The 26,708-nt window shown below is 46.2% G+C and overlaps 1 protein-coding gene across 1 annotated transcript in view; it reads right to left on the bottom strand.

The window, feature by feature from the left end:
* Positions 1–8,181: 8,181 nt before the first annotated feature.
* Positions 8,182–26,708, bottom strand: part of Ret (ret proto-oncogene) — a 42,999-nt gene continuing 24,472 nt past the window's right edge. Inside the window, exons 12-20 of the mRNA XM_085686953.2 lie at positions 24,278–24,425; positions 22,862–22,969; positions 21,713–21,927; positions 21,496–21,618; positions 19,774–19,844; positions 18,553–18,690; positions 16,782–16,881; positions 11,732–11,879; positions 8,182–10,435 (exon numbers count right to left, since the gene is read on the bottom strand). Coding sequence (XP_085543079.1) covers positions 10,278–10,435; positions 11,732–11,879; positions 16,782–16,881; positions 18,553–18,690; positions 19,774–19,844; positions 21,496–21,618; positions 21,713–21,927; positions 22,862–22,969; positions 24,278–24,425 — 1,209 coding nt within the window. The 3' untranslated portion in view covers positions 8,182–10,277. The remainder of the gene's footprint in view (positions 10,436–11,731; positions 11,880–16,781; positions 16,882–18,552; positions 18,691–19,773; positions 19,845–21,495; positions 21,619–21,712; positions 21,928–22,861; positions 22,970–24,277; positions 24,426–26,708) is intronic.

The raw sequence follows: 26,708 nt of genomic DNA, 5'->3' as shown, positions 1-26,708 counted from the left end.
ACCCATGAAATCTCAACAGTATGTCTTCTTAAACAAGACCTGGATGATAATACCAGTTGTCATGCCAACATGGCTGGGTGGAACTCTCATGGGGCCTTAAACTGCTGAGAGAAGGAAAATGAGTTTGCTCCAGCGATGAACACCCTAAATGATTATCCAGTCCCATGTGGTCAGTCCTAAAAATATACAAGGGACATTAAACAGACTCCATGGTTGAATTTGCATATTTTTTTCTTTATATATATAAAATATATATGTAACAATAATAATTAAAGAATTAGAGGCCATGTATTTGAAAAGGAGTGGTGTGGGTATGGAAGAGGTTGGAGGGAGGACAGAGAGGGGGAAATCATATGATTATCTTTTAATTAAATTTAAAAAATAAAAATGGACTGGAGAGATGGCTCAAAGGTTAAGAGCACTGGTTGCTCTTCCCGAGGTCCTGAGTTCAATTCTCAACAGCCACATGGTGGCTCACAGCCATGTGTAATGAGATCTGGTGCCCTCTTCTGACCTGCAGGCATGCACGGAGACAGAATGCCATATGCATAATAAAAAATTAAATCTTTAAAAAGATAATATAATAAAGATAACTGTTGTGGGAGTAACTTCTGCTGCCTCAACCAATAGTCGCTGAAATACGAGCCCACAGTGCAGCGGGGAGCGACTTCCGCTCCGTCAGCCAATAGCTGCTGAAATACCAGCCCACTGGGGCGTGGTATATTTCTCTTTTAAAAAGAGAAGCATATCCGGAATAGGCCCTCTTGGTTCCGGCTCTTGGTTCCGGTGCTCGGTCTCGGCTGCTGCTCCCGGCTCCTGCTCCAGCGACTAGGCTCCCTTCCTGACGGTTTATGGTGTATGTAAGTTTTACCCCCCGCCAAATAAATAACCCCTTAAAACATAACTGGTGTGGGATTGATTCGTTAATAGATAACTTTGCTGGACATAACAGTGGTGGTTGACACATAATTTCAGGCCTTGAAATATATTGTTCAATGTTTTTCTGATTTTTAGGGCTGCTGACAATAGATCTGATATTATTCTGTTTGCCATTGTAGGTGAAGTGATGTTTTCCCTTGCACCTATTAATATTGTTTCTTATCTTCGTAGTTTCAGCATCTTCATTATATTGTGCCATGTATATGTATGTATATATACATATATATATAATTTTATTAGATTTAGAATTTTTCCACTGTAATTTAATTAAAAATATTTCTCTTTGCTTTTAGTAACTAGCTTAGATTTTTCTTTTATCTTATGAATTCTTAGGTTTGATCTCTTGATTATATCCCAGAGTTCTTGGATTCTATGGTCATGCTTACTTACTTGTTTTTATGTTACAATATTTTGTGTGTGTGTGTGTGTGTGTGTGTGTGTGTGTGTGTGAGAGAGAGAGAGAGAGAGAGAGAGAGAGAGAGAGAGAGCACATGCGTATCTTGTTTGTGTATAGGCCAGATCTTTATGCTAAGTGCCTCTTTTTATTGCTCTTCACCTTATTTTTTGAGAAAACTTTTCTCATTGAACCTGAAGCTCTCCAAGAGACAAGGATGACTGGAGAGCAAGCTTCAGGGATCCATTCGTCTCTGCTCATTGACACTAGGGTTACAGATGCACACTGCCAAGCTTGACTTTTACATGGGGATCAGAAGTCAGTTCCTCATGATTGCATGGCAGGTCATGAGCTCTGCTTCTTCTTTGGGGACCATTGGTCTATAAGAGTGGAGGGAATAATAGAGAGGAGCAGGCTTCAGTGGCTGTGGAAATGATGGAGACAGCTCTTCTGGAGATAACAGGTAAATCAGCTCAGCTTTATTCCAGAGTATAGGAAATACATAGGATTGGGGAGTCTGGGGACAAACTCTAACTTGCATTAAGTGGCACACTCCTATCATAAGGCTTCATAGGTGGTAGCAGGGTCTTATAACAAAGCTCCTAATACAAGTCTATTACCATATCACAGCAGGGGAGGCTTCTAGCAGGACATTGTGCCAAGGGTCTTGCTAGAGGTAAATTAGGCTTCCAGACTTAGAGACAGTTTTCAGATAAGGTCAGTTCTCTGAGCCTAGAGACATTCTCTAGATAGGGACAGGTAGAATGTAGGAAGTCTAGCTGGGGATAGAGTCCTTCATGTTGCTGAACTTTGGTGAGACCTATCAGGGCATGATAGATTACAATGTCTGACCATCAAGGTCTCCCAACAGCAGATTCTTGCTGTGGGATAATACTTTTGTACACTGTAAAGATTGTCACTTGTACTGATTTAATAAAATGCTGATTGGCCAGTGGCCAGGCAGGAAGTATAGGTGGGGCAACCAGAATAAGAGAATTCTGGAAAGAGGAAAGGCAGAGACACAGCCAGATGCAGAGGAAGCAAGATGAGAATGCCTCACTGAGAAAAGTTACCAAGCCACATGCTAAGCATAGACAAGAATTATGGGATAATGTAGGTTGTAAGAGCTAGTTAATAGTAAGTCTGAGTTAATAGGTCAAACAGTTTATAATTAATATAAGCCTTTGTGTATTTCTTTGGGACTGAATGGGTGCAGGACTTTTGTTTACAGACTCTATATCCACAGAGTCATCTCTCCACCCCTTATTTACATATTTTTTCTTGTAAATGTCTGAATGTAGTAGTTCTTCATGTTTGTCCTCTGTTTTTGATGCTCTTTCTTCCTATTAATCAAGTAAATTGGTGATGTTTTCTAATGCCTTTTTATTTAAAGTTACAGTTGTGAGCTGCCATGTCAGAGCTGAACTCAAACCTGAGTCCCCTGGAAGAACAGCCAGTACTTTTAACTACTGAACCATCTCTCTGATCCTTGGTTTTTGTTTTTAAATGACAAAAAGGTGGAAGGGGGGAGATAAACATGGGGCACAAAAGAACAAGAAGAAAAGAAAAAGTTAGCTCAATAATGAAAGAGTTGTGTAAACAAAGTTAAAGTATATATGAAGATGAATAAAGAAGAAAATAATTCAACCACTGCTGAAATGACAAAAGAAACAAAAAGAGTGACGGGCAAGGTGGGAAATGTGGATGAAGTTTTGGTGCCTTCTGGTCCTTGAAAATTGGAGGCTGTCTGGCTGCATAAGGGAGGCTCAAGACAAACTCACTGGACTCTTGACTTTCCTATGGTTTAAGCTGGGTTGAGCCTCTGTTGGCTCAATACTGTGCCTGTCAGGCGTGCTTTAATTTTAATAGATTTCTCTCCTTGTGTATCATGGGCCACTCATGTCTCACTTAAGCTCAGCAGTCTGTGGGCTGGGCAAGTTTGCTCTTCTGCATCTTCAAAGCTCTGCAAAGCCACCTCTGAGGTGGCTGTTTTAGCTAGGTTGTGTTTCCCAGTTGCTGGGGAGTAGAAGCAACCACAGCCCTGATATCTAGAGTCTGGTGAGACTCTTTCCTTGTACTTTTAAGACCCCCCTCACTATCAGTCACTCTGCTGGAGGGGCGCAGCTCAGCGTCAAGCAGAACATTGAAGATTCAGTCATCAAGAGTCACAGTCATGAGTGGCAGACAGGCAGCGCCAGAGGTTGGCCCACTCCTTGAGTTTAGGCTCCAGACTACAAGCACCAGGCTTAATCTTAGTGGATGAGATCTACCCCCCCCCAACATAAGCAAAGGCGGGGCAACATTTCTGTCAGCATTTCATTGCCTGACTCCAGACTCCTGCCACCTGCACTTTTGGCTTGTCATTCTGCACAGCTGTCTCCCAGGGCTCTTCTTCTTGGGGTGGTAGCAAATTAATTCAGGTTCCCCATCTTGTGGCTGTCCCCTGTTCTATTTTCCTCACTGGTAATCTGCCCCAGTGGGCTCTCCTGCTGAGCCAAAGCCCACAGCTAGCCACACAATCCTCAGAGGGAACAGGCAGCGCTCTCCAGTGGGTCACATTGCTAAACCATGGTGTTCAGTTGGCAAGGTAAAGAAAATGCATGGCAACATTTGGCATTTTCCGTTTACACTAAGGTTAGCAGGATGTCACCTCGTTTTAAGTGAAGCAGCACCAGCACTGTGTTTACAGTCACAGCTGTTGTACCCTCTCTGAAAAGTATTCACTTCACCAAGGGAGCATTTGGAAACCAGAAACTGGACGCAAGCACTCGGCTTAGGGACAGCTCACAGACCAAAGGGAAGAACGGTTCTCATGCCCATTGTGCAGTAATCATCAAACAGAAGTTTCCGAGTGAAAGTCCAATTAAAAACGAATTCAATTTGATAAATATTAATAGCAAAATGCTAGATGTGTTTTCCTAGTAGATGTATCCTGAAGCCCGCCTCTCTGCTCTCCCTTCAGGAAAGGAACCTGGTGACTGTTCTACTTCATTTGGCCTACTCTCTGACCTCGCTCCCACCTATTAGATCCTCCTCATGAGAAACTGGACTTAATACTTATTGGTGGATGAACCATATGTTAGCATCTAAGTTATCGAGTGGGATATACCGCAGCAGTTTAAGCACACCTTTAGAATATAGTCCCCCACCTGAGCCAAACAGCAGTCTACATGGCTGATAGCGCATACAACTTGTCAACTAGCTATCCATGGGACAAACACAGAGAAGAGACAGGAAATATGTTTTTGGAGTGCACATGGCTTTCGATGTTCATGACTTTGTATATAGAACGCCAACAAAAATGGCCAGCCAACAAGTTAAGTGTCTTTTACACTTCTATTTTTCAGAGAAAGGGCTGTTTCAAAGAAGGGGGATTCTGCCAAAAGGGGTTATGTTGAAGCTTAAAAAAATTTGTTGTGCTAAGAAAGGAGGCTTACCCAAAGCCATGGCTGAAAGCAAGTAGCTTGTCAAAGGATGGACCCCTCGTGGGATTCAATAACACCTTAGAAAACATAACATTTAGAACCTGACTCCAAGGAGGAAGACTGGGGAAAATCTAATTCTTTCTTAGCTAACCTCAGATGCCCCCAAGTACATGGCATGGTAACACCAAATGATTTCAGGTAGATATTAGGTAAACTTCTCTATGAAATTTCTCACAGATTTAGACAGATTAATTCCTATCTGCTGTGTGACACTGTTCCTGAGCGACATGAACAAATGTCTCTGCCTCCCAGATAGGGAACCAGGAACAGACAAGTCGTGATAGCACTAAGGTCTGACCTGGAGACCCAATGAGTTTCTTCGGGTTACTATGAGGAGGGTCACTTAGAGGAGCACGTGTGACTCCAAGGGAGCTGCGTCCGCAAACACCTACTCCAGCACAGGCAACAACTCATGAAAGCCGGAGCCCTGGAGCTTTTTGCATCTCTCACAGGCACGTTCAAAGGCTGGACTCTCCTAGCAGCTAGGAAACACAGACTATGCCGCCAATAGGCAATCATGATGTGGGCAATTCCTGCGCGCGCGTGCGCGCGCGCGCGCACACACACACACACACACACACACACACACACACACCGCTACAGTACTTCCTTCGAGTATCTTCTACGACACCAGAATCCTTCCACTCCCAATGTCATTTCCTTTCTTTCTTTGGAGGCTGGGTCTCCCACCACAGTGGTGACCTTCCTGTCTGTCTCCCAGGTGTGGAGAGTACTACTCCTACTGTGATCCTGGCACCTCCCCCACTGGGTACTTCTTCCTATTCTTAGAAATCATTATAAGTCCACTTTTCTATCTACAAACTGAAGACGCTCCTCAAGCTTCTGGTCTGACTTCACCCTGTGGTTTTCAGGAATTCATGAATGTCACTCTACCAGGCCCCATAACCACAGAGGCACCAGGAAAATGCCCAAGTCCTTTAAAACGTTTGGGGTGACCCAAGATACGTGAAGGCCATAGCCTCGATGAGAACGGAGGCCTCACAACAGGGCTGTGTTCTACTACAGTCTTGGGTCCTGGTCTCTGGCCTTAGGTAGCACAAGCCACCTAATGTATTATCTAAACACAGACTAGACATTTCAAAACCCATGAAACGATCAGAGTGCAGGGGAGGTGAAAACAGTCAAATAAGATACAGTTGCTCTGATCTTAAGTCTGGACTAGTGACAAAAATGAAACACTCAAAGTGATCTGAAAATTTTTATTCATTGACAGTTTTCAAGGTAAGTATCTGCATTATGAAATTTCAAAACTGTTTCTACTCCCCCAGTTGAAAACTGGCTACTATATTTAAGCTGTAGGATGTCCCTCTCTTATCTTTCCTATCAACACTTACTTTATCTTGAATTAGTGTGTCACCTGACACTGGTATCCTGGTACAGAAGGGAGTTGGGGACATCATAATGGCTCAAACGCTCTCAGGCTATGGGTTCTCTCCTTATTGACCAACCCCATTCTTTGTAATGCCACCACAGGCAAGATATCCCTGCCAAGTCTCCTATATGTGGGCTTATTGGTCAGGTCTTATAATTTAACATGTCCCCAGAGCTGAAAACACATCTTGTCACCAACACACAATGCCATAATCCCAAGCATAATGTTCACTATGTTAACACTGGAAATGAATGGAACATATCTGCTTACTCTCTAGGGGGATGATTGCCCTTGCTACAGGGCATGGCAATGGGAAAAAATCAAACCATCCTCTGTATATGAAATCTGGTTTCTCATTATCTCAAAAAACGATCCATCCTATGTCTGCTAGCACCCCAATGAGGTGGGACACCCTAAGCTAAGGTGCTACAATCAAAGACACAAGAGGGACTTCTTGTGTGGGCTAAGAGAAGATGCCAGACCGGCAAATCTAGTTATATATGCTGTGAATATCATTGGCGAATAAAGTAAGTGCTTTGAGCCTAAAGCAGAGCAGGGCAGAACAGAGGTGGGTGGGAAAAACTAAACTGAATGCTGGGAGAAGGCAGAGTCAAAGAAAAATCATGCAGCTGCACCAAAGGCAGATATGCTGAAACTTTGCTGGTAAGCCACTATGTGGCAGTAAACAGATTAACAGAACTGTGTTAAATTAATATGTAAGAGTTAGCCACTAGGAAGCTAGAGCTAATGGGCCAAGCAGTGATTTAATAGTTTACGTGTGATTATTTTGGGGCTAAGTGGCCAGGAACTAATTAGCAGCCCTAGCACAATAATCTGTACACTAAAGAGTGGGACACACAATCCCTGTTCCTCACGCGCTTCCTCACTGTACCTTACAGCCACAGAGGTGAAGCCCTCAGCCTTCTGACCAGACCTCTGGAGGCTGGGGAAGCTATTATGTGAGCATGCTTGAGGGGGAGGGATGGTGGTACTCCATTCTGTCTAGAATTCAAGCAGCTTTTATTTATGCTTTCTTTATACAGTGGGAGGCGTGCTTCCACCTCAATTCTTTTATATATAAAACATCTTTGACCTGCTCTCGGATAGCTAATCTTCCACTCAAATAAACCGGCCACATGGCAGGACACGGAAGAATCCTTCATGGAGTTGATACGTTTAGGAAGGAAAAAAAACACATGAAGATATAAAACCTTCATGGAGTTTACGCCATTGGAAAGACTGTTTCCAATGTATTTATGTAAAACACCGCTCAAGATACAGCTTTACCTTGACTGTTTCCTTCCGGATTTTGTGGTCCAGACTAACCACAAATTTAAGAAAAGGCAAAGGATGGCAGAATGGTCTGGAGTTTGGCTCTGAAGGGTGAGGAGGGTGCTGGTGACACACATGAAGTCTGTTGAGTACACAAGTTTACACTGGAACCACTCAGCTCCTAGTATTCAACACAATGTGGTCACAGACAAGGCTGCTATTACTAAGGAGTTTGCCCTGGTGGAGGAGTCGATGGGGCTTGAGGAGCCTAACAAACAGAAGTGGCTGACAGTTTCCCTTTCTAGTCTGTGACTTTTGTTCACACTATGCAGATTTTAATAACAGTGACAAGATTACTGATATTAGCAGCTAAAAATTGCAGGGGGCAGTGAGTACCAACACGGGCCGCTGCTTTGTTCTAAGGACGGTGTGCTGTGGGGACGAAATCCTGGAGCTGCAGGTTTAGGCGACTTACCGCTTGAACATTGCGCGACACCCATCAGCAGCACCAACAGCACCACAGCCATCATCGGTGCTGCTCTCCCATGCTTCCTACAAACGCCACCACCTGTGCCACTGCTGCTCTCCCGTGAGTGCTCCGCAGATTCTGGGACGTTTTAATTATGTACACAAACTTTAAAATCAACCATCTGACTTTAGTTTTGCAACCAGAAGTTATAGAGGAAAAAATGGACACATTTTATGATTTATCATTTTATTTACACAACTGAAATTATTCCCTTAGTCACCTTGATTACAAAAACAAACCAGCACGGTATGGTTTAATAGCCTTTCTTAAATGGATCTTACAAATTTTAATACCTGACAGATTGCTACTTAATACTCAGTAACATTTAATATGTGGTAACTTCTGCATATATGTAGATGAAAATCTGTCTGATACTGCTAACAAAAATGGGTACTTTAACAAGAATGGGTACTTTTCTATCTCAGGAACAGACAGACAAGTGGTTATTAAGTGTTAACTTCCCACAGATGGGCCAGCTATTCAGATTTGGAGCTCTCAGCCCATGAGAGCCAACCTGCTGTAGCAATTGGCACTTACTATGTAGGCATGTTGAATAATCTGAGTTTATTCTTACTTTTGTATTTAATAAAAACTATCATTAAGCAATCTTAAAAACAAAAAGGGTCCCATGACTAGAGACAGTTATTTTAAAAAACAACTTATCACAGTGTATCTGGAAAAAAAAAAAGATGGCTCAAACTAAAGCCACATTATATGCCTAAGTATGTTTTCCTCTTTCTGTCTGGCCTGGCTGTGTGCACACAAATATTACACTCCTAAGGCTCTATCTGGTATACTTATCTGCGCATTCTCAGCCACATAAAATGTCACAACTTTATAGTGTTTGCGAAATGCCCATAAAATAGTGTTTTACTACAATTATTTCAAAGTCCTATCACAGTGCTTTAAGTCTGAAGACCAGGCAGTGTTTTGGTAATATAACCATTTCCTGGGAAGTGACAGTCCAGAGACAGCCAAAAGGGCTGTGGAGACTTCTAAGGGCCACCCCTGAAACCCTGGAAGAGGGCGGAGTGTCCATGGCTACAAACCATCAGTACAGAAAGATAAGAACCTTCCATGTGAGTCATGGTCAGAACCGAAGAAACCAAAACACGTGCCATAGCAGCATAAATGACGGACAAGGAAGAGCTGACACATGTGCCTTCCACGCAAGCTCTATAAGAGCCAAAACCTTGCTTTCTCACCTCAGTCGTTACCAGGGCAACTTCTTACAACTAGCTGAACTGTTCTTCCCTTTGGGCGTTGAGCTGACAGGATACCAATCACATGGAGACAAAGCCACCTGCCCCAGATGCCGAGGCAAGCACACTCTTTGGTGGTGGGATGTACTGCAGGATGGTGTGTTGGGGGTGGGGGCGGCGTTTGTGGCTCAAGGCCTCTGCAATTCTGGGCCTGAAGGATACTTCGCTCCAAATGCCCCCTTGTCTTCATCTTGTTCTGGTCAGTTGGTAGTAGTCACTCAGTGCTGAATGCGTGAGGACGCAGAGGGCTCAAGGGAAAGTCTGTCTTGTGGGGCCACTTCTCTCAAGCTTGCCTCGCACACAGCAAGGGCAGCACCAAATCTCTCCATTGTGCTAAATCTATGTCATTTAACCATGACAGAAACAAAACATTTTCCTAAAAATAGGTTATATGGTTAAAAAAAAAGCCAACCAAAAATCTATATTCAGGATGTCACATACTGCCCTGAGGACCCTTCTCCCTCCCAGCCCTGGTGGACTCTGACACTGCCACTGAGATCCTTACTGGGTTCTCTCTCATTCTAAACAAGGACAGGTCATCCTGGCCTCTTGATTCCACTGATGCTGTTTGTTTGAATGTGTGCTTCATGGTACAATTGTTTTTTTTTGGGGGGGGGGTAGATTTTTATCCACCAGAAAACTCAAACAGCTCAGGTACAATTTCTCATACAAGGTGTGAATGGCAGACCCCACACGTGAACACAGAGCTCGTGGGCATCTACTGATGAACAGACCAACAGAGGTGCTACCCGATCCTAAAAGGAAAGGGGATCTAACCAGAGACCCGAACGCCCAGCCAGTGGGGCAGGTGTGCTAGGAGGGAGGACCACTGGCTACCAGAAGTAAAACCACTTTGGGAACCAGCTAAAACAAACTACAGAAAACAAGTCTGCCACCTGGGGCTGGTCTTGGCCAGTGTGGTGTGCACCAAGAGGCCGGTGGACTTGGTGATCTTGGCATGTTTCTTCCCCCTTGGGAGTCCGTTACCGTTCACAAAGAAACGTTAGCTATCAAATGTGTCCATTAATTTTGCCGCTGAGGGTGAAACCATCCAGTTAGCATATACACTATCATTTGCATATCTTGGGAACCCAGTGCTAGTGCCATCGGCTCTCGTGAGTGGTACAGGACTCTCTCCAGGCCAGTTCGGGTCTGACATGCCTAAAAATGAAAACAGATAATTTGTTCTGCACTGAAGAACTCAAAACTTCATGTGCAGACAGTAAGGCCTTGGCAAAACTCCCTTTGACGGTTAAACCAACTGGCACTTTCTGTGCCAGTTACATTCATGGCTTTGCATCCCAGGTTTCCAAAACACTGTTTGACTTTGGGCAATACCACACGTTCCTGGCAAGGGTAAGTTAGCAGATTCTACCCATCTCAATGTCTATGAGTTTAGGCTTTTGAATCTGAAATAGATCTGGTGAAGCCCCTAACTGTTCTAGAACAGTGTAAAAAGCATCAGCCAACGGCTGGCCCACACAGCTTCCTGTAGTGGGAACACCGTAGAAAACGTGGTCATCCCAGCTAAGATGGAGGAGAAAGGCTTCCCGTCCCATGGGGGGCACACACAGGCTGCCCCACAGCATCGGCAGTACTCAGGGCAGGTAGCCCTACGCTCACAGCCAGTGAGGACCTGTGACTCAGGAAGCATGTAGAGAGAACCTACCTTCGCTTGAAAGAGCTTGAAACTTCAAGACTTCAAAAAGGAACAAGGATGAAGTTAGAAAGCAGAAAAAATTTCAAGTATTTAATCCAAGACAAAGGAGGAGTTTTGGCAAGAACCGTATTTACTGTCCATTACAAGGCCACAGCACCACAGACTATGTTCTTTCAGAAAGCACTGGCTCAGTGTTTAGCACTGGCTTCGTAAGGGACAACATTGGAACGGGGGGGGGGGTACGGTGCAAAGGAAGTGACAGCCGCAGTCTGGTGTCTGCCCAGGGCCCACATGGTTTTCCCGCTGTGCCACACTGTATGGCGGTGGACAAGTATCTGAAAGCGGGAGTGTGGAAGGGCTTTCATGAGGCTCATCTCAGCCCAGGCACCCTCTAGCTGAGTTCTCACTGCAAACTGGGGATGCCAACTTCCCCTTGCTCAATTGAATCCCTCCCCAGATCAGGCAAATTTATCTAGGTAACGAAGACAGACAGAAGTGCTGTGAGTTGCTTCCCAATGTCCCCTGAGAATTCTGCTCTAATCCGCTTCTCCTGTGTCATCTTAAGTTGCTGGGCTGCATGGGAAGGACACTTATTCTCACATCCTTTTAGAAAGACATAGCTGCAAAATGCCTGAATGTAAACTGGATGCAAAGTCAGGTATTTACAAAGAAAAGGGTTCAGAGGTGGCTTTGGTTTCGTTGGGGTCAGAGACACTCTTAGAAAGCATTACAGAGAGTTGGGATGGTGCAGAGGGAGCAGCGTTGCTAGAATCTAGTAAATGCATGTGAAATTCTACCATAGAGTTTGTTTTCAATCCATGTAGAAGGGAGGGAGCGCGGGAGGGGAGCACTGTTACAGTCCACCAGGGGCGTCTCCTCTTCTGAGAGGCCATCATCGTAAAGCAGTGAGTCAGACGGGGTGGATGCTGCCAGGTCCAGGTAGTCCTGGAAGAGAGAGGAAGAGATGGCCAGTCATCTTTGACCCTGGACCACTCCTAAACATTCAAGGCCCCTTAATGCTAACAGGCAGAGGTTCTGGCTGTGTCCCTACCCTGCTCTTTTCTCTTGGCCTCTCTGTAGGATCACAGAACCCTCCCCACTGGGAGGATGGCACTGAGGTGCAGCACTAAGGCTCCTTAATTCATCCAAGAGCATAGGGCTGCGGGAGTGGCTTCTTTGCAGATTCTCGGGTCCAGAAGCACTAGCTATGGTCACATTATTCCTGCAGAAGCCGAGTGCCAAGGGGTAGATTCAACCCAATGGGTGCTTTCCAGCATCCCTCCCAGGACCTCTGCAGTCTATGTTACAGGTTTCCACCCCCATGAACATGAGTGGCAGGTACCTGCTACGTATGTTGCACTGTTTATGTAGACAGTCCCAATGCCATCCTGGCAGTTTCTCAACACTGTGATTTTGGCATTTGCTACTACTCATGCCCAGGACAGCCCTGGACCTACAGAGCTGGGAGAATCTCTCAAGAAACAGCAAAATTGTGCGAGTGCAAGGCTGTTCCCCACTTTTCCTTCTATTGATTTTGAGGTCTTCGATCCATTTGGGGTTGAGTTTTGTGCAGGGTGCTAAGTGTGAGCTGTTCGTATTCTTCCACCTGCGGCCAGCCAGTTTGAGCTGAACCACTTGTTGAAGATGCTGTCTTTTTCCTGTGTATTTTTTTTTATATAAAAAATCAGGTGTCCATAGGTGAGTGGATTTATGTCTGGGTCTTCAATTTGGTTCCATGGAACGACGTGTCTGTTTTTGTGACAATACCATGCTGTTTTTGTTACCACAGCACTGTAGTACAACTTGAAATAGGGGATGGTGATGCCTCTCACAGCTCTTTTCATTGATCAGGACTGTTTTAGCTATCGTGGGTTTTTGTGTTTCCATATGAAGTCAAAAACTGTCCTTTCAAGATCGGTGAAGAACTGTGTTGAATTTCGGTGGAGATTGCATTGAGTCTGTAGACTACTTTTGGTAGGATGGCCACTTTTTACTGTATTACTCCTACTGATTCATGAGCATGGGAGTGCTTTCCATCTTCTGGTATCTTCAATTTCTTTTTTTTTTCTTAAAAGTTTTTATCATATGAGCTTTTTACTTGCATGGTGTAAGTTACCAAGATATTTTGTATCACTTGAGGCTATTACAAAAGGTGGTTTTTTCCCATAATTCTTTCTCGGTCTGTTTGTCATTTGTATACAGGAGAGCTACGGTTTGTGGGGTTTTGTTTTTTTTTTTTGAGTTAATTTTATGTTCAGCCACCTCACTCAAAGTGTAAGAGTTTCTCAGTGAAATTTTTCAGGTCCCTTATGAATACTATCATACCATCTGCAAATAAAGATACTCTGACTTCTTCCTTTCCCATCTGTATCACTGATTTCCTTCAGCTGTCTTACTGCTTTAGCTAAGACTTCAAGTTATTATATTAGATAGATATGGAGAGAGTGGATAACTTTCATTTCTGATTTTAATGATAATGCTTTGAGTTTCTTTATAAATTGACACTGGCAATACGAATGCTCTAAACTATGTTGAGGTATGTCCCTTGTATCTCTATCTCTGCAGAATTTTTATCACGAAGAGATGTTGGATTTGTCCAAAGTCATTTCTGTATCTAGTGAGATGATCATGTGGTTGCTGTCCTTCAGTTTGTTTATATGGTGGACTACATTGACAGATTTACCCATGTTGAACCATTCCTGCAGTTCTGGAAGGAAACCTACTTGATCAAGGTGGGTGTTCTTTCTGACGTGTTCTTGGATTCAGTTTGTAGGTATTTTATTGAGATTTTTTGCACTTTAATTATAAGAGAAATTCTGTAATTCTTTCTTTGCTGGGTCTTTATGTGGTTTAGGTATCAGGGTAATTGTGGCCTCATAAAATGAATTGGGTAAAGTTCATTCTTTTTCTATTTTGTGAAATAATTTGAGGAGTATTGGTATTAATTCTTCCTTGAAAGTCTGGTAGAATTATGTGCTAAAATCATCAGGCCCTGTCTTTTTTGGTTGGGAGACTTAAAGACTGTTTCTATTCATTAGGGGTTACAGATCTGTTTAAACTGCTTATCTTATTTTGATTGAACTTTGGCAGATGATATATATTGTGAAAATTAGCCATTTTAGATGTTCTGATTTGATTTGTCCTTATTAATTTTCTAGTTTCCTTGGTGTTTGTTGTTATGTCCCCCTTTTCATATCTAGTTTTGACAATTTAGATATTCTCCCTTTCCTTTTACTTAATTTGGAAAATAATTCCCAAACAAAAATTAATATCAACAGTTAGTAAGTGGGATCTCACGAGACTGAAAAGCTTTTGTACAGCAAAGGACACCGTCATTCAGACAAAGTGCAGCCTACGGAATGGGAGAAGATTTTTACTATCCCTACATCTGATAAAGAGCAAAGGTAAAAATAATATATAAATAACTAAAAAAAAACCCCTGTGTATAAAGAAAACAAAATAACCTAATTCACAAAGGGGTACAGTTATAAACAGAATCTCCAAAAGAGCAAACTCAAAGGGCTAAGAAGCACTTAAATGTTCACCATCCTTAGTTAAGAGGGAAATGCAAATCCAAACTACTTTGAGATTTCATCTCACACCTGTCAGGATGGCTAAGATAACAAATGACAGCTCATGCTAGTGAGGGTGTGGAGTAAGGGGACACTTATCTACTGCTGGTGCGAGTGCAAACTTCAACAGTCACTATGGGAATCAGTGTGACAGTTTCTCAGTTAGATGGAAACTGATGTACCCCAAGATCCAGCTATATCTACCGGGGGCATATACCCCAAAACGATGCTTCATCTTATTACTGAAACGTTTGTTCAGTCATGTTCATTGCTGCTCTATTCATAACAGTCAGAAATTGGAAACAACCTAGACTTAATTTAAATTTAAAAATTAAACATGAAGTTTGCAGGTAAATGGATGAACTAGAAAGAAGATCGCCCTGAGTTTGGTAACCCAGACCAAGAAAGACAAGTAAGTTCCATATTTGCTTATATGTGGATGTCAGCTGTTAAGTCAATGATAACCAAGCTATAGACCACAGAACCAACAGAGGTTAGGCATACCTCTGGGGGAGGGAAGGATATCCCTAGGCAGGGGAAATAGAATAGTTATGAATATACAAGGGTGGGACTGGAATGGGATGATCAAATGGGGAGGGGGAGGGAAGTGGGGATGAAGGCAGGCAGAGATACAGGGAGAGGTAGCTAAAATTAAGGACCACTAAAGAGATAGCATGGAAACCTAATACAGCAGACGCTTCCTAAAACATATACCTATATGAAGGCAATATTAATGAGACTGCCAAGTAACACTGGAGAAAGAACCCCACCTGGACACCTCTTCTCACCAAATGAAGCTGCCAGTTCCAGGAATTAGTTACAACTAATTTAGAAGACCCAGACTGTTGCCACAGTTATTGCTTAGACTCCACGAAGAGTCAGCAAGGCTCTGCTGCTCAAGACAACACCTACACAACTCACTGAGCAGAGACCTGGAGCTGGGGCTTACCTAGAGCCTTCAACTCTACAGATTAGTGTTCTTGGTACTGGAATGAAATATGTGCACACACCAAAGGAGAAACGTCAACACCAATCCATCTACAAATCCTTCCATCTGCAACAGCGCCCTCCTAACAAGACAGGTTAGTGCAATGGTGGCACAAAGCTTGTGGGAGTAACCCACCAGTATCTGATTTGACATAAGGCCCATTCCATGAGATAGAACCACCCATGCCCAACTCTGCTTGGGTGACCAAAAACTTGAGACAAGATATCCCAGGGATGTAGGGGAAAACCAAGTACTAGTATTCTCCTAATGGAACATAGCAATAAAATGACCTCTAATGACATTTCCCTATGCTCATACATCAGTACTTTCCTCAGCCACCATCAGAGACACTTCTTCCTGTATATATGGGAATACAGACCTACAGCCAGATCATGTGACGAGTGGGAGAGACCCTGAAACATTCAGCCCTAAGGGGAATGACTCCACCAATCCCTCCACTCAGACAGGGCCTTTCACTGACTCTGGTTCTTAGCAAGTCCCAGAAACCCTCCTGTTGCTGTCCCTGTCCTTCCTAGCACTGGCCACACTTAGCATTTTCACAGATGCTGTCATTTGAACTCAGGTCCTCACGATTGTGCAGGTGCCCTCACCAGCTAAGCCTTCCCCCTTCGCAATCCCAACTGCTCAATTCTGTCTCTGGGGCCTAGATCATGCACTGCTGATTTTGGAATTCAAAGGAAGGAAGGATCAGTACTTCTAGCACAGACGAGGACAAGGCCTCCATGGAAGCAGTGTTAAGGATGGCTGCTTGCTCATGTTTCCCTGTCTCCCTAGCATCCAGCAGAGAACAGAACAAACAGTTCCTCAATAAATATTAGGCAGAAATCAATTGACTTCCTCACCGTGGCACAGAGACTGACTATTACCACATGTTGTGTTTGGCTCACACCTGGCTTTGGAAATCAACAGGACCAGTTAATAAAATTTGGAGGAAAACATAAACTTCTTAAAATCCAGAAGACCTGGCATGCCTGAACTTCTATTCCGGCGAAAGCAAGACGCCCTTGAAGAGACGCTCACATTCCCGGGTGCCAGAATCCTGACATACTCTCCAGTACTTGCCTGTGAAGAGATTTTGCCTGAAGACAAGCTAGAAACTAAGATGTTATTACTGGAAGGCTGAAGAGGACTGGCTTGCAGGGCAGGTTTTCATCGTCTGCCTGCCCCGTGGGATAGCTCAGTCATCTTCCTCTGGCCTTACAGTGGGGACAGAGAGCCTCCAACTACCATCCCGCCGTGGCCTATGGCAGTGACCCTGGGACTCACTCGGCTCTTCACCATCATCTTCTCCAGATCCTTACTGATGTCAGCAAACACTGGCCTCTTGTCCGGCTCCTGTTTCCAGCACTGCAGCATCAGGCGGTACCTGGAGGAAAACACAGGCAGGCGGTGACGCCCTGGCAGGGCCCCCACACCCAGAGTCTGCCCTTTGTATGCTGTTTCCGGACCATTTGCAACTCTGAGCCTCACTGGTCCCAACCCAAGTGCAGCCCTCTGGTGGCCTTCTCTTCAGAGGGGTTCACCGTTTTTTCCTCACAACACGAGAAACGGTATTTGAATCTGCACCCACTATGGTGGCCGAGTAGGAAGCAAAGTCTTTACAACCTGTATAAAGGAGGAACCAATCGAGGACTCCTGGGTGGGAATAAATAATGTCAGGTTGTCACAACTTTCTGAATTTGAGGTTTGCTCACAGCAGGAAATTTCAAACCTGATTCTGTAACCTTAGTCAAAAGTCCATGACTGGAGAGGTCCTGGGCCCTAGGGTAGAACCTGCTGCTTGTATTTTGCTAAATGGTCATGACGTCAAGTTGCTTTCAAAATAATTCATATTTATACCCATAGACCTAGGCTCAGCCTTCATCAGGGAAGCTTCTTTTTTTTCCTTGCAGTGACCAACTGTCAACAGAGGCACACATAACTGGCCAAAGTGCCCAGAATAAGCAGCTCTGCTAAGTGCTTGGCCATCAACAGGACATACATATCAATGCCCACTCTTCCCAAGCAAGGCTCAGGGAGCATCACGGAAGAGAAGAAGAAAAGGATGTAAGGCCCAGAGAATGGCGAGGAATACTCTATGAAATGTTGTCCTCTGGACACGAACATGGGTGTTGCACTCACGAACTGACAGTGGCTGTGGTTACCTGCACACCACCAGTGCAAGATCAAGCTAGTCAAAACTCTCCTGAGGGGCTCCTGGCAGGGGCTAGGAGCTTTGAGAGGGAGAATCCTTCTCCTCGGAGGGTGTAGTCACTGTTAAGATCCCCATGTTCCAGTGGATGGCCTCATACCCATGCACATATGGGCAGCACTATGGTCCTCAGGAGTTATCCAAAAATAAGAAATGAAATTGGGAAGGGCACATGTTTCAAGGATGTGGGAGAGCTGGAGGAGGGAACAGGGGTAGGTGTGATTATGTTGCATTCCATACCTCTATGGAATTCTTAAGAATTAAAAAAAAATTAACAACCAAGTTTCTGGCTATCAGTTTTTACCTCTGTCCCACAGCCCTGCTTCCTCAAGGGCTGGGCATGGCTGAGGACTCTGGAACTGTGCCAGCCCAGGTGTTCATGGAGGCATTATGCCACCCTGGCATGTCTAACCTTGCTTTTGGCTAGGCACTGACAGTACATGGCATGAATGTACTCCCAGGCTATCTTCACTAGTTAACACCCCTCCCCCCTTAACCTGGCCACTGGATTGTCTGATTTAACTGCCTGGTATAAAGCACAACAGGTCTGGGACTCTTAGGCTAAGGCTGGCTCTGCCCTCCTCTGGGCCTTACACCTCCCCTAACACAAGTCCCTCCCACACACTCTGCAGGAGGCCTGGGGCTCCTGACAGTTCCATCAGCCCTCATGCCATCAGGGGCCCCAACACCTACCTCATACCCGCTGATGGCTGTGTGACCTCTGCCCTATCACTTCCCATTACCCACCTTACTCTTGGGTTGGTGGCATGAGGCTTCTTGGGGATGGGAAGAGAATGAACGAGGCATGAGTGTCAGAGGGGAGGGCGGCAAGGAAGACCTACTCACATTTCCTCGCTGCAGTTGTCCGGCCTCTCCATTCTGTGGCCTGTCTTCAGAAGGTTGAAGAGTCGTTCAGGAGGAATTCCAGGGTAGGGGTTGCCCCCCAGAGTCACAATCTCCCATAGCAGCACCCCGAAGGACCACCTGTGGTGAGCAAGGGAACCAGTAAGCAGCTTCCTGGCTCCTGAAGTCTCCTTAGTGAAACCCAGACGTTTATATCTTTAGCCTCCTGCACAAGCAGGTGCTAACAGAACTGGGCGAGGTCCCCCTGCCTACCTGGACCAACCCTTGGGATGTTCAAGACCCTCCCAAGCCGCTGCCATTGGTGCAACTACACTTAAAGGGGTGAGACCCCAGCAACAGAACTTAAGGTGTGCTGTGCAATTTTTATAAAGATTTGGAGCATTTTAAGAGAAAATATTGAATATGAGAACACACAATAGGGTGGAAATAAAAGTATCACAAAACATGTATCACCTTGCAATAAAGCATGTGTGTGCACACCACAGAAGCTATCCGAAGGGCACCAGGAGGGAGGGGCCCAGTGTGATTCAAGGCTGTTGGTCGCCTATTGTCTTCTTCTTTGCATTTTCCAGTTCTTTTAAAGCAACTCTGTATTACTGGGAAACAACTGTCTAAAATTGCTTAAGAAAGATCTCTATTTTCATAGCCCATATTTTTCAAGATCTGCAAGTCTGCAGACTGCAGACCACTGTAGAAGCAAGTTTTTTTTTCTTTTCTAGAAGCAAGTATTTTGTTTTTAGAAAAACAAATCATGTCTTGTCATCTGCCCACAAGTACGGGCTCCCATCTGTAAGCAATGTGAGATATACCAGTCCACAAACTCACAAAAGACTAACTGTAGTGGGGTCCCCGACCCCCACCTGTGGGCAGGTGACATCACCGGATGCCCTGTCTTAGTCATATTCCTTCCAGCACTCATGGGAGAGATGCTGTCTGCAGGTCCCACCCAGAGGATGGGAGGAAAGGGCAGAGGAAGCCATGGAGGAAAGTGGGCCACGACCACCCCACCCCACCCCACTCCTACTCCACTGTGGTTGGCAGAACTGCTGCTTGGGCCCAGCCATTTGCTGAATGAATGGCTGATGACCTAGCTTGAGCTCGTTGTGCATGACCAACACTGCAGCCGGGTATCTGGAACCAAGCTGCAGAGACAGGCATTATGGGCCAAAATCATCACCCCAGGATGGCAACTCCCACACTTACACATCACTTTGAGTGGTATAGACGTGATCAAAGAGAGACTCAATTGCCATCCATTTGACGGGAATCCGGCCCTAGAGGTAGAAGAAGAAGGCATCAGTGTGGCTCTGAGCTCCATAACCAAGGTACTCAGCCATGTCCCTTTAGCTTCAGCTCCGGAGAGAGCCTAGGGTACCAGGTCCTGGGATGGACCAACTATGCACAGTCTTGAAGGGGTCACAGCCCCAGCCTGAACCTCTGGCTTTGTAGAGATGCTACTGCGAGTCAGAGCAACCACCCACAGCCAAAGATGACAACTTTTCACATGCTACAGGCCTGCAAAGAAAGCCAAGAAATCCACCTATAGTAGAGCTTCAAGGGCTCTGAGCACCTGAGGGGCAGAACACTGCTCCCAAGTGTAGAGCCCAGAACATGTCTTGCAAGGCAAGTTCATTTCTACTATCCCAAGAACACACGCATTTGGGAAACCAACTCCTAGCTTCTATCCGTCAACTTGGTATACCACCACCAAGGCTCATCTGCAAAACCTTGAGAGAAGAAAGTGCTTGTGTACCAAAGCTGGACTTTCCTTCTCTTAGGGCCTTTTCAGCGTCTCAGAATAAGTCCCCTCACCCCACCACCAGCAGCAATGTGGGCATCTCACTGAACAGATCCTTTTCTAAAACAACGAATGGCTTTAGTGGACACGCCTTGTCCTTTATCCTCACATTTGCACAGGACGGCTCCGGAAGGAAATCTTAAGGCCCTCTCATTTGTGAAAGCACACAACCATGACCATTTCTATTGCTCAAACATGTTTCTCTGTGATTACGCCCTTCATGATGTATGACTGCACTTCCAACGGTGCTGCCTGTGGAGCGTGGAGCCTGCAGCCTGGGCTCTCAGGGGCTACCAAAGCCCCTGTAAGCTACTATAAGCTATACCTGTGTACTTCCACTGTGACGACAGTCCTCCCTGGAAGATATGTATGTGTGTGTGTGCACGTATGTGCTTGTGTGTGTGTGTACAGAAGTCTCTGTCACATCCTCTACTGTGTGGCACAGCAGCCTCCTCTACTTCCTCTATGCGGTTTTGAGGTCCGTTGTCACCACAGAAACCCCATAACAAACAAAGCCAGTCCTCATAACCTGTGCTAACACAGAAAGTCGACGACCCTACAGCAAGGCTGAAGCAGAGAAGCTGTGTGCGCCGTCTCAAACGCTGGGTCACTAGATGCCTGAGCACTCCTGCGTTGTCAGATGGGCATTTTGGGAGGACAGATGCTAGGTGACAAGGCAAGGCGGTTACCATAGGAACATGATGATGTCAGTGAGTAAGATGTCCATCTGGTGCTCAGACCTGAAGGAATTTCTCAAGAGCCCTGAGATGCATTTCGGGATCCAGTTTTACCCAGAGACCCCAGGAGGACGAGCATGGGCCTGCCAATCCCACCTCACCCTCCTAGGAGCAAAGAGCAGCCACACAGCCGTCAGTGGCCTTATTCTGAGAACCGAGGAACTGCAGGGAGCAGACTAGACTCCAGTATTGGGATGTCTTGCAAAGTGACTAGAAGCAGCAGAGACCCCAGGAAGACCATATATAAGAAGGGTCTGACTGGGGTCCTGGGCACTCAGGGATAGAGTTCCACTTCTCCAGTCACTCTAAGGGTGCCACCCAACCCCGTCAGTCCAGCTGTGAACCCACTGCCCCACCTGGAAACTCGCCAGCACACTCGTGGCCAGGTACCTTGCTTTTCTTCACATAGGAATCTTCTTCGTAAACATCTCGGGACAGGCCAAAGTCAGAAATCTTCATCTTCCGTCCTTCAGCCACCAAGATGTTCCTGGCAGCTAAGTCCCGATGTACAAGCTACAGAAAGAAAACACCAGGAACCCTCAGACTAGCCAGGGTGGGCGGGAGCTGGGATGGGCACCAGGAGCAGCCCAATGTCTGTGGCGCTTACCTTCATCTCAGCCAAGTACTGCATACCCCTTGAGATCTGCCAGGCAAAGGAGATGAGGTCACCCATAGTCAGTACCCGTTCGTCCGGGTGGTCTAGGGAGCTGGAATTGCGGCTGCCTCCACTGCCCACATAGCCAGGCCCAATCTTGCGGCTGTCACGGAGGAATCCCCGCAGGGAGCCATACTTGGCATACTCCACAATGAGAAGAAGTGGCCCTGGGGACAGAGAGAGGCAGCCCTGGGTATGGAGTCAGGCCAGCCTCAGGCTTCGAGTATGGTGGGGAGGGCTGCAGGCGTTGTCACCCTACCAGCAAGTGGATGGGGACAGTCCTAATCTAGACAGTCACCAGTCAAGGCTTTATGGATCATGAATCTATGGAAGGCCAACGCACTCCTGGCCCACACTGACTGTGACATGGACATCAGCTCCTTTCAAGGTAGACTAAAACCATTCCCACGGTGCCTGAGTGAGTGAACCCTATTCTTAGCCCTACTCTAAGAGCTACCGCTGCCCGCTACTAAAACTTTGTACCTTTTTCCATCCTTGGTCCTGCAGGTTGGGAATGGAAAACCAATGAATGCAGGAAGACTTTAGGCTTGTGCAAATCTGACAGCTCAGTTTTGGCCCCAGCTAGCTCTGCACCAGTCCGTCTCCCTGTTCCTGCCTGCCTTCAAATACTAGGGGTACAGGCAGGCCTACATCTGGTTCTTTGCCTTCCTCACACTGTGTGTGCACATGCAGTGCGTATGCATGCATGTACTTCCAAGTCCGAATAACTAACAGACAGCGCAAGAGCCCTTGTCCTTAATCTGAGAAGGTGACAATGTTCTTTCCCTGCAGAGCTGGGGTTAGGGTCACCTGTGGGGAACAGCACACTTGCTGTTCTGTAGGTTGCCAGGATACTGTTAACTCCTGGAGCTCCCCAGAATGGGTGCCAATGCTGTAGACACGCCCTCAGCAGGCCCAATATGAAAGTCTGGCAGAGGTGCCTGCTCAGCTAGCAGACAGATACTCTCCAGAACAGAGTGGAGCCAGACGCTCAGACTTCCAGGGAGGAAAATTAAGCGGGTAAGGTATAGCAAAGGGGAGAAGGCGGGTCCCAGCCCTGTTGGTGGTTGCCCGCCCACCCTATCATCTGGCCAGCCTTACCGTCCTGGCTGCAGGCCCCATACAGCTTGATGACGTGGGGGTGGTTGACCTGTTTCAAGAGGTTGAACTCTGACAACAGGTCTCGTAACTCACTCTGGGAGGCGTTTTCTGAAACACAGCATGAAGAAACCTGTGTTGTCACAGGCTTGGGATCCCCGTGACCACACTGAGTATGAGACAGACTGCCATCTCCCTCACAGACCCACAGCCTGGGTTTAAATGGAGGCCCTCAGCATCCATCTGGTTAGGGCTCCAACAGTGGCTTCATATACCCCTGGGATAAGAGCCCATAGAGCTAATATCCAGAAAAGCAGGGTCTTCCCACCCAAGTCTCACTGTCTATGCATAAGTATAGCAGCACGTCTCTTTACCCGATGTCTTCAGAGAAGCCTACGGAAAACACCCTTTGCCTTTTTCAGTCTTCCCAGAAGTCGTACTATGTCCCCACATGCCTACTTACAGAGACAGGTGCTGGACAAAAGAGAGGCCCCTATACTGAGCCCAGATCTCCCGTTCTACAATCTGCCCGACACCAGCTTGGAGTCCTGTGGCCCTCTCTAATGCTTGGAGCACGTGCTCAGTTACTGTGAGATACTGCATGAAGGCAGCAGAGTGAAGGCAGCGTTAGCATTCTGCAGCGCCCTACACATCAGGCCTGCGTTTTCCCAGTGAAGTAGAGTGCCGTGCTTCCTTTGAGGGCCTAACTGCATCTGGCATATGATTTCACCGAAATCATAGGAAACATGTCCTGACGGTGGCCAGGGTTGGCTTTGGTTCTCACTAGGCACTTGAATACAAAGGTATACTAAGTGTCAGACATGTAACCAGGCACCTTCCTGGTTGGCCTGCCAGTGGCACACTGTTGCCTCTGGCACTGAGACTCATCTTGGATGAAAGAGACACACAGCTGGGAGACAGGGTGCCGGGATCCCTTGAGCCAGGTCTAGGGAGGCCAGAAACTGAGGGCTGAAATTGGTCTGAGCGTCTGGGGAAATACAGAGAGCTCTCCGTGCTGCAGTCCCTGACCACAGCACTGGACTCAGCTATGCGCCTGTAACATGAGCTCTTCACCACACAGTCCGGCTTCCTCGGGGCCCTCAGTTCACAAGGCTGGAGACCTGATCACAGTAAAGGCTACCCGCCATTCAGTGCAGCCATAGCCTCTGATCAGAATCACACTCCCTGCGTAAGAAAATTAGGTGTGTACATGGAGAGCCAGACCCAGGGCATGACAGGTCACAGGAACAGAGAAGACCCCTAGGGTTGCTGGGATGGGGTCCTCTTCAGAACACTGGCTACCTATCCACGGGGTGCTCAGATGGCAGCTACCACAGAACAGCAATGGGAGCTCCGCAGGGTGGGTCTCGTGGAAGGAGGGTCACAGCCACCCCGCAGATGTGGCATCTAGACAGGTACCTTTCAGCATCTTCACGGCCACTGTGGTGTATCCTGCCCGGCCTTTGAGACGGAAGGCTGTCGCCTTGACCACTTTTCCAAACTCTCCTTCTCCCAGGGTCTTCCCTAGAACCAAGCTCTTCCGGGGGAATTCCCACTTCGGATCCTCCTGTGTTAGGGTGGAGATGGGGCCATTAGCAGAGAAGGGAGAAAGGAGCGATGGGCCAAGTTGAGCAAGAAGGCAAGCCCATTAAATACTGACCCTTAGCTCTGCCCCAACAAGAGCCGGTAGGCAGAGAGCTGGTCATCTCCTGAGCCACAGACACCATCTCACAACTCACCCACTGAGGACACCACGGCCAGCCCAGGGAGGCCACGAATCTCCAGGGGAAGAACCTGGACTCAATAGGCACCCAAGGCTCAGGACACAACTCAGCCCAGAATTTCCCCACAGTGAAAACATTCAGAGCAACCCCCACTTGTTGGTGGAGGCTGCTTGTTCGTTCCTGGCAGCTCAGACCCGAAATAATCACACAAAACTTTATTATTTACAATCACCATGTGGTTGTGGCCTACTGGTAAGGTCCCATCTGGTGCTTGGGGTCTGTCTCCTGCAGTGGTTTCATAGCTTCTCACTGACTCCACCTACTTTAATCCATCTCTATTATTTCATTCTCTAGCAGTCTCTTCTATCTTGTTTCTAGCTAGTGCTTATACCTTAACCCATTTTCATTATTTTGTGCATTGCCACGTGGCTGTGGCTTATAGCACATCTGTCTCCTGCAAAGGCTGCATGGAATCTCACTGACTCCGCCTACTTTCTCCCAACATTCAGTTTAGTTTTCCTGCCTAGCTCTATTCCGCCCTATCACAGGCCAAAGCAGTTTCTTTACTCATTAACCAATAAAAACAACACATATACAGAAGGACCTCCCACACCACCTACCCATGTGGCTGCCTGCTAAAGAAAGACATCACTGAGCCCCTGGGGAAACTCCCATCCTGATGTGTGAGGCAGCTGCTCCTCACATGGCCTGTCCTAGGCACCCCCACTTTGCTATATCCCAGCTTCATCTCTGGCTAGCAGGCTGCCTTCCCAGCATTCCATTCAAGTCCTACCCACACACAATCATATGACCACTCTGGATTCATTCCTAGACTTTCACCAGCCATGTACAATCCTGCAGGAAGTGGTCACCCTGTGATGCTGGCACCATCTGCATGCCCATCATCTCCCGTGTTCTTGAATGGAGACCTCAATTTCTGTTTACAAGGCGCTTTCAAGCTTCCCCAGCCACAGAGCTGACCCAGGCCAGAGCTAGTATTTTCACATCTACATGGCATGTGGGGAGCACCTCCTTTCAGCCTCCTGAGTACAAACAAGGCACGGATAGCACCAGAGTCACAGCCCTACTGCCACGCCTCCATTACAGGAATTAGAAACCTATATGGGGCACACCAGAGACTATACCAAGTATGGGAAAAACATACAAACATACTCCTTCAAAACTTTAAGAAAAATCACTATCAAGTGGCCAGGTCAGGGGGACCAAGTGGCAACTGAGCTTCGGGAGTCCAGCCCACCAGGAAGCCAGGCACTGATAGGTAAATCTCAGATAGGCAAGCCCCCCACCCACCCTCCAGGGCTTCATCCCCAGAATGTCTCTTACTGTGCCTTTGTATGTTTGCTAATGTACCTTTTATGCTAGGATGGGCTGCTGATCAAAGCTGATGATTAATTTCCTGTACCCCTTTCTGCCCTCAGCTTCCTGACATAAAAAACTACAGATGAGTAAGTATGCCGCCCTGAGGATTTAAAAGAGCTGTTTTTCATATATAAAAGTTCAGATTTGGGATTCAAAGTTTTTTTTATAAGATTACCTTTTGAGATAAATAATAAAGTGATTGATCCTTTCTTTGTAACCACAAAATGCAGCCTGCTAGTAAAAGAACTGGCTGAGAAAATACCTGGCTTGCTTACACTGTTAATTTACAATAAGTAGGACATGGGTTTATGTGGGTTCTTGGGGATAATTCATTTTCACCTGTAATATCAAAATGTTTAATCATATAAGGGATATGGAAAATATGTTTTTTTTTACTTGAATTCAGTGATCATTCACTTAAGAAATAAAATGTAACCACATTGTAATTTTTATACTGCTTGGAAGGTTTTGCTGGGGTATATAATCTGTAAGGAAAAAAATGAAGAATTCACAAAAGGGATACATTGGGATAGAGGTAAGAAAAGAAATGAGGAGATGAGAGGTAATAGAAAGACCCTAAAGGTGTATCTCTGTGCATGTTTCCCTTTGGCGCCAACCCCAGAGTTAAGTTTTTCCCTGTTCATCAGCCCCAAGAATTAAGTTTTACTTCCTTAGATAGAAAAGCCAAATTGAGTGATTAGTCCACTGACTCCAGGGCTCCACCCCAATTCCTGAGCTGCATAGGA

Source organism: Myodes glareolus, chromosome 3, assembly GCF_982192425.1.
Source record: "Myodes glareolus chromosome 3, mMyoGla1.1, whole genome shotgun sequence".
Classification (NCBI taxonomy): Eukaryota; Metazoa; Chordata; class Mammalia; order Rodentia; family Cricetidae; genus Myodes; species Myodes glareolus.
The sequence above is the reverse complement of the archived record's forward strand: the minus strand, read 5'-3'. Positions and strand labels throughout refer to the sequence as shown.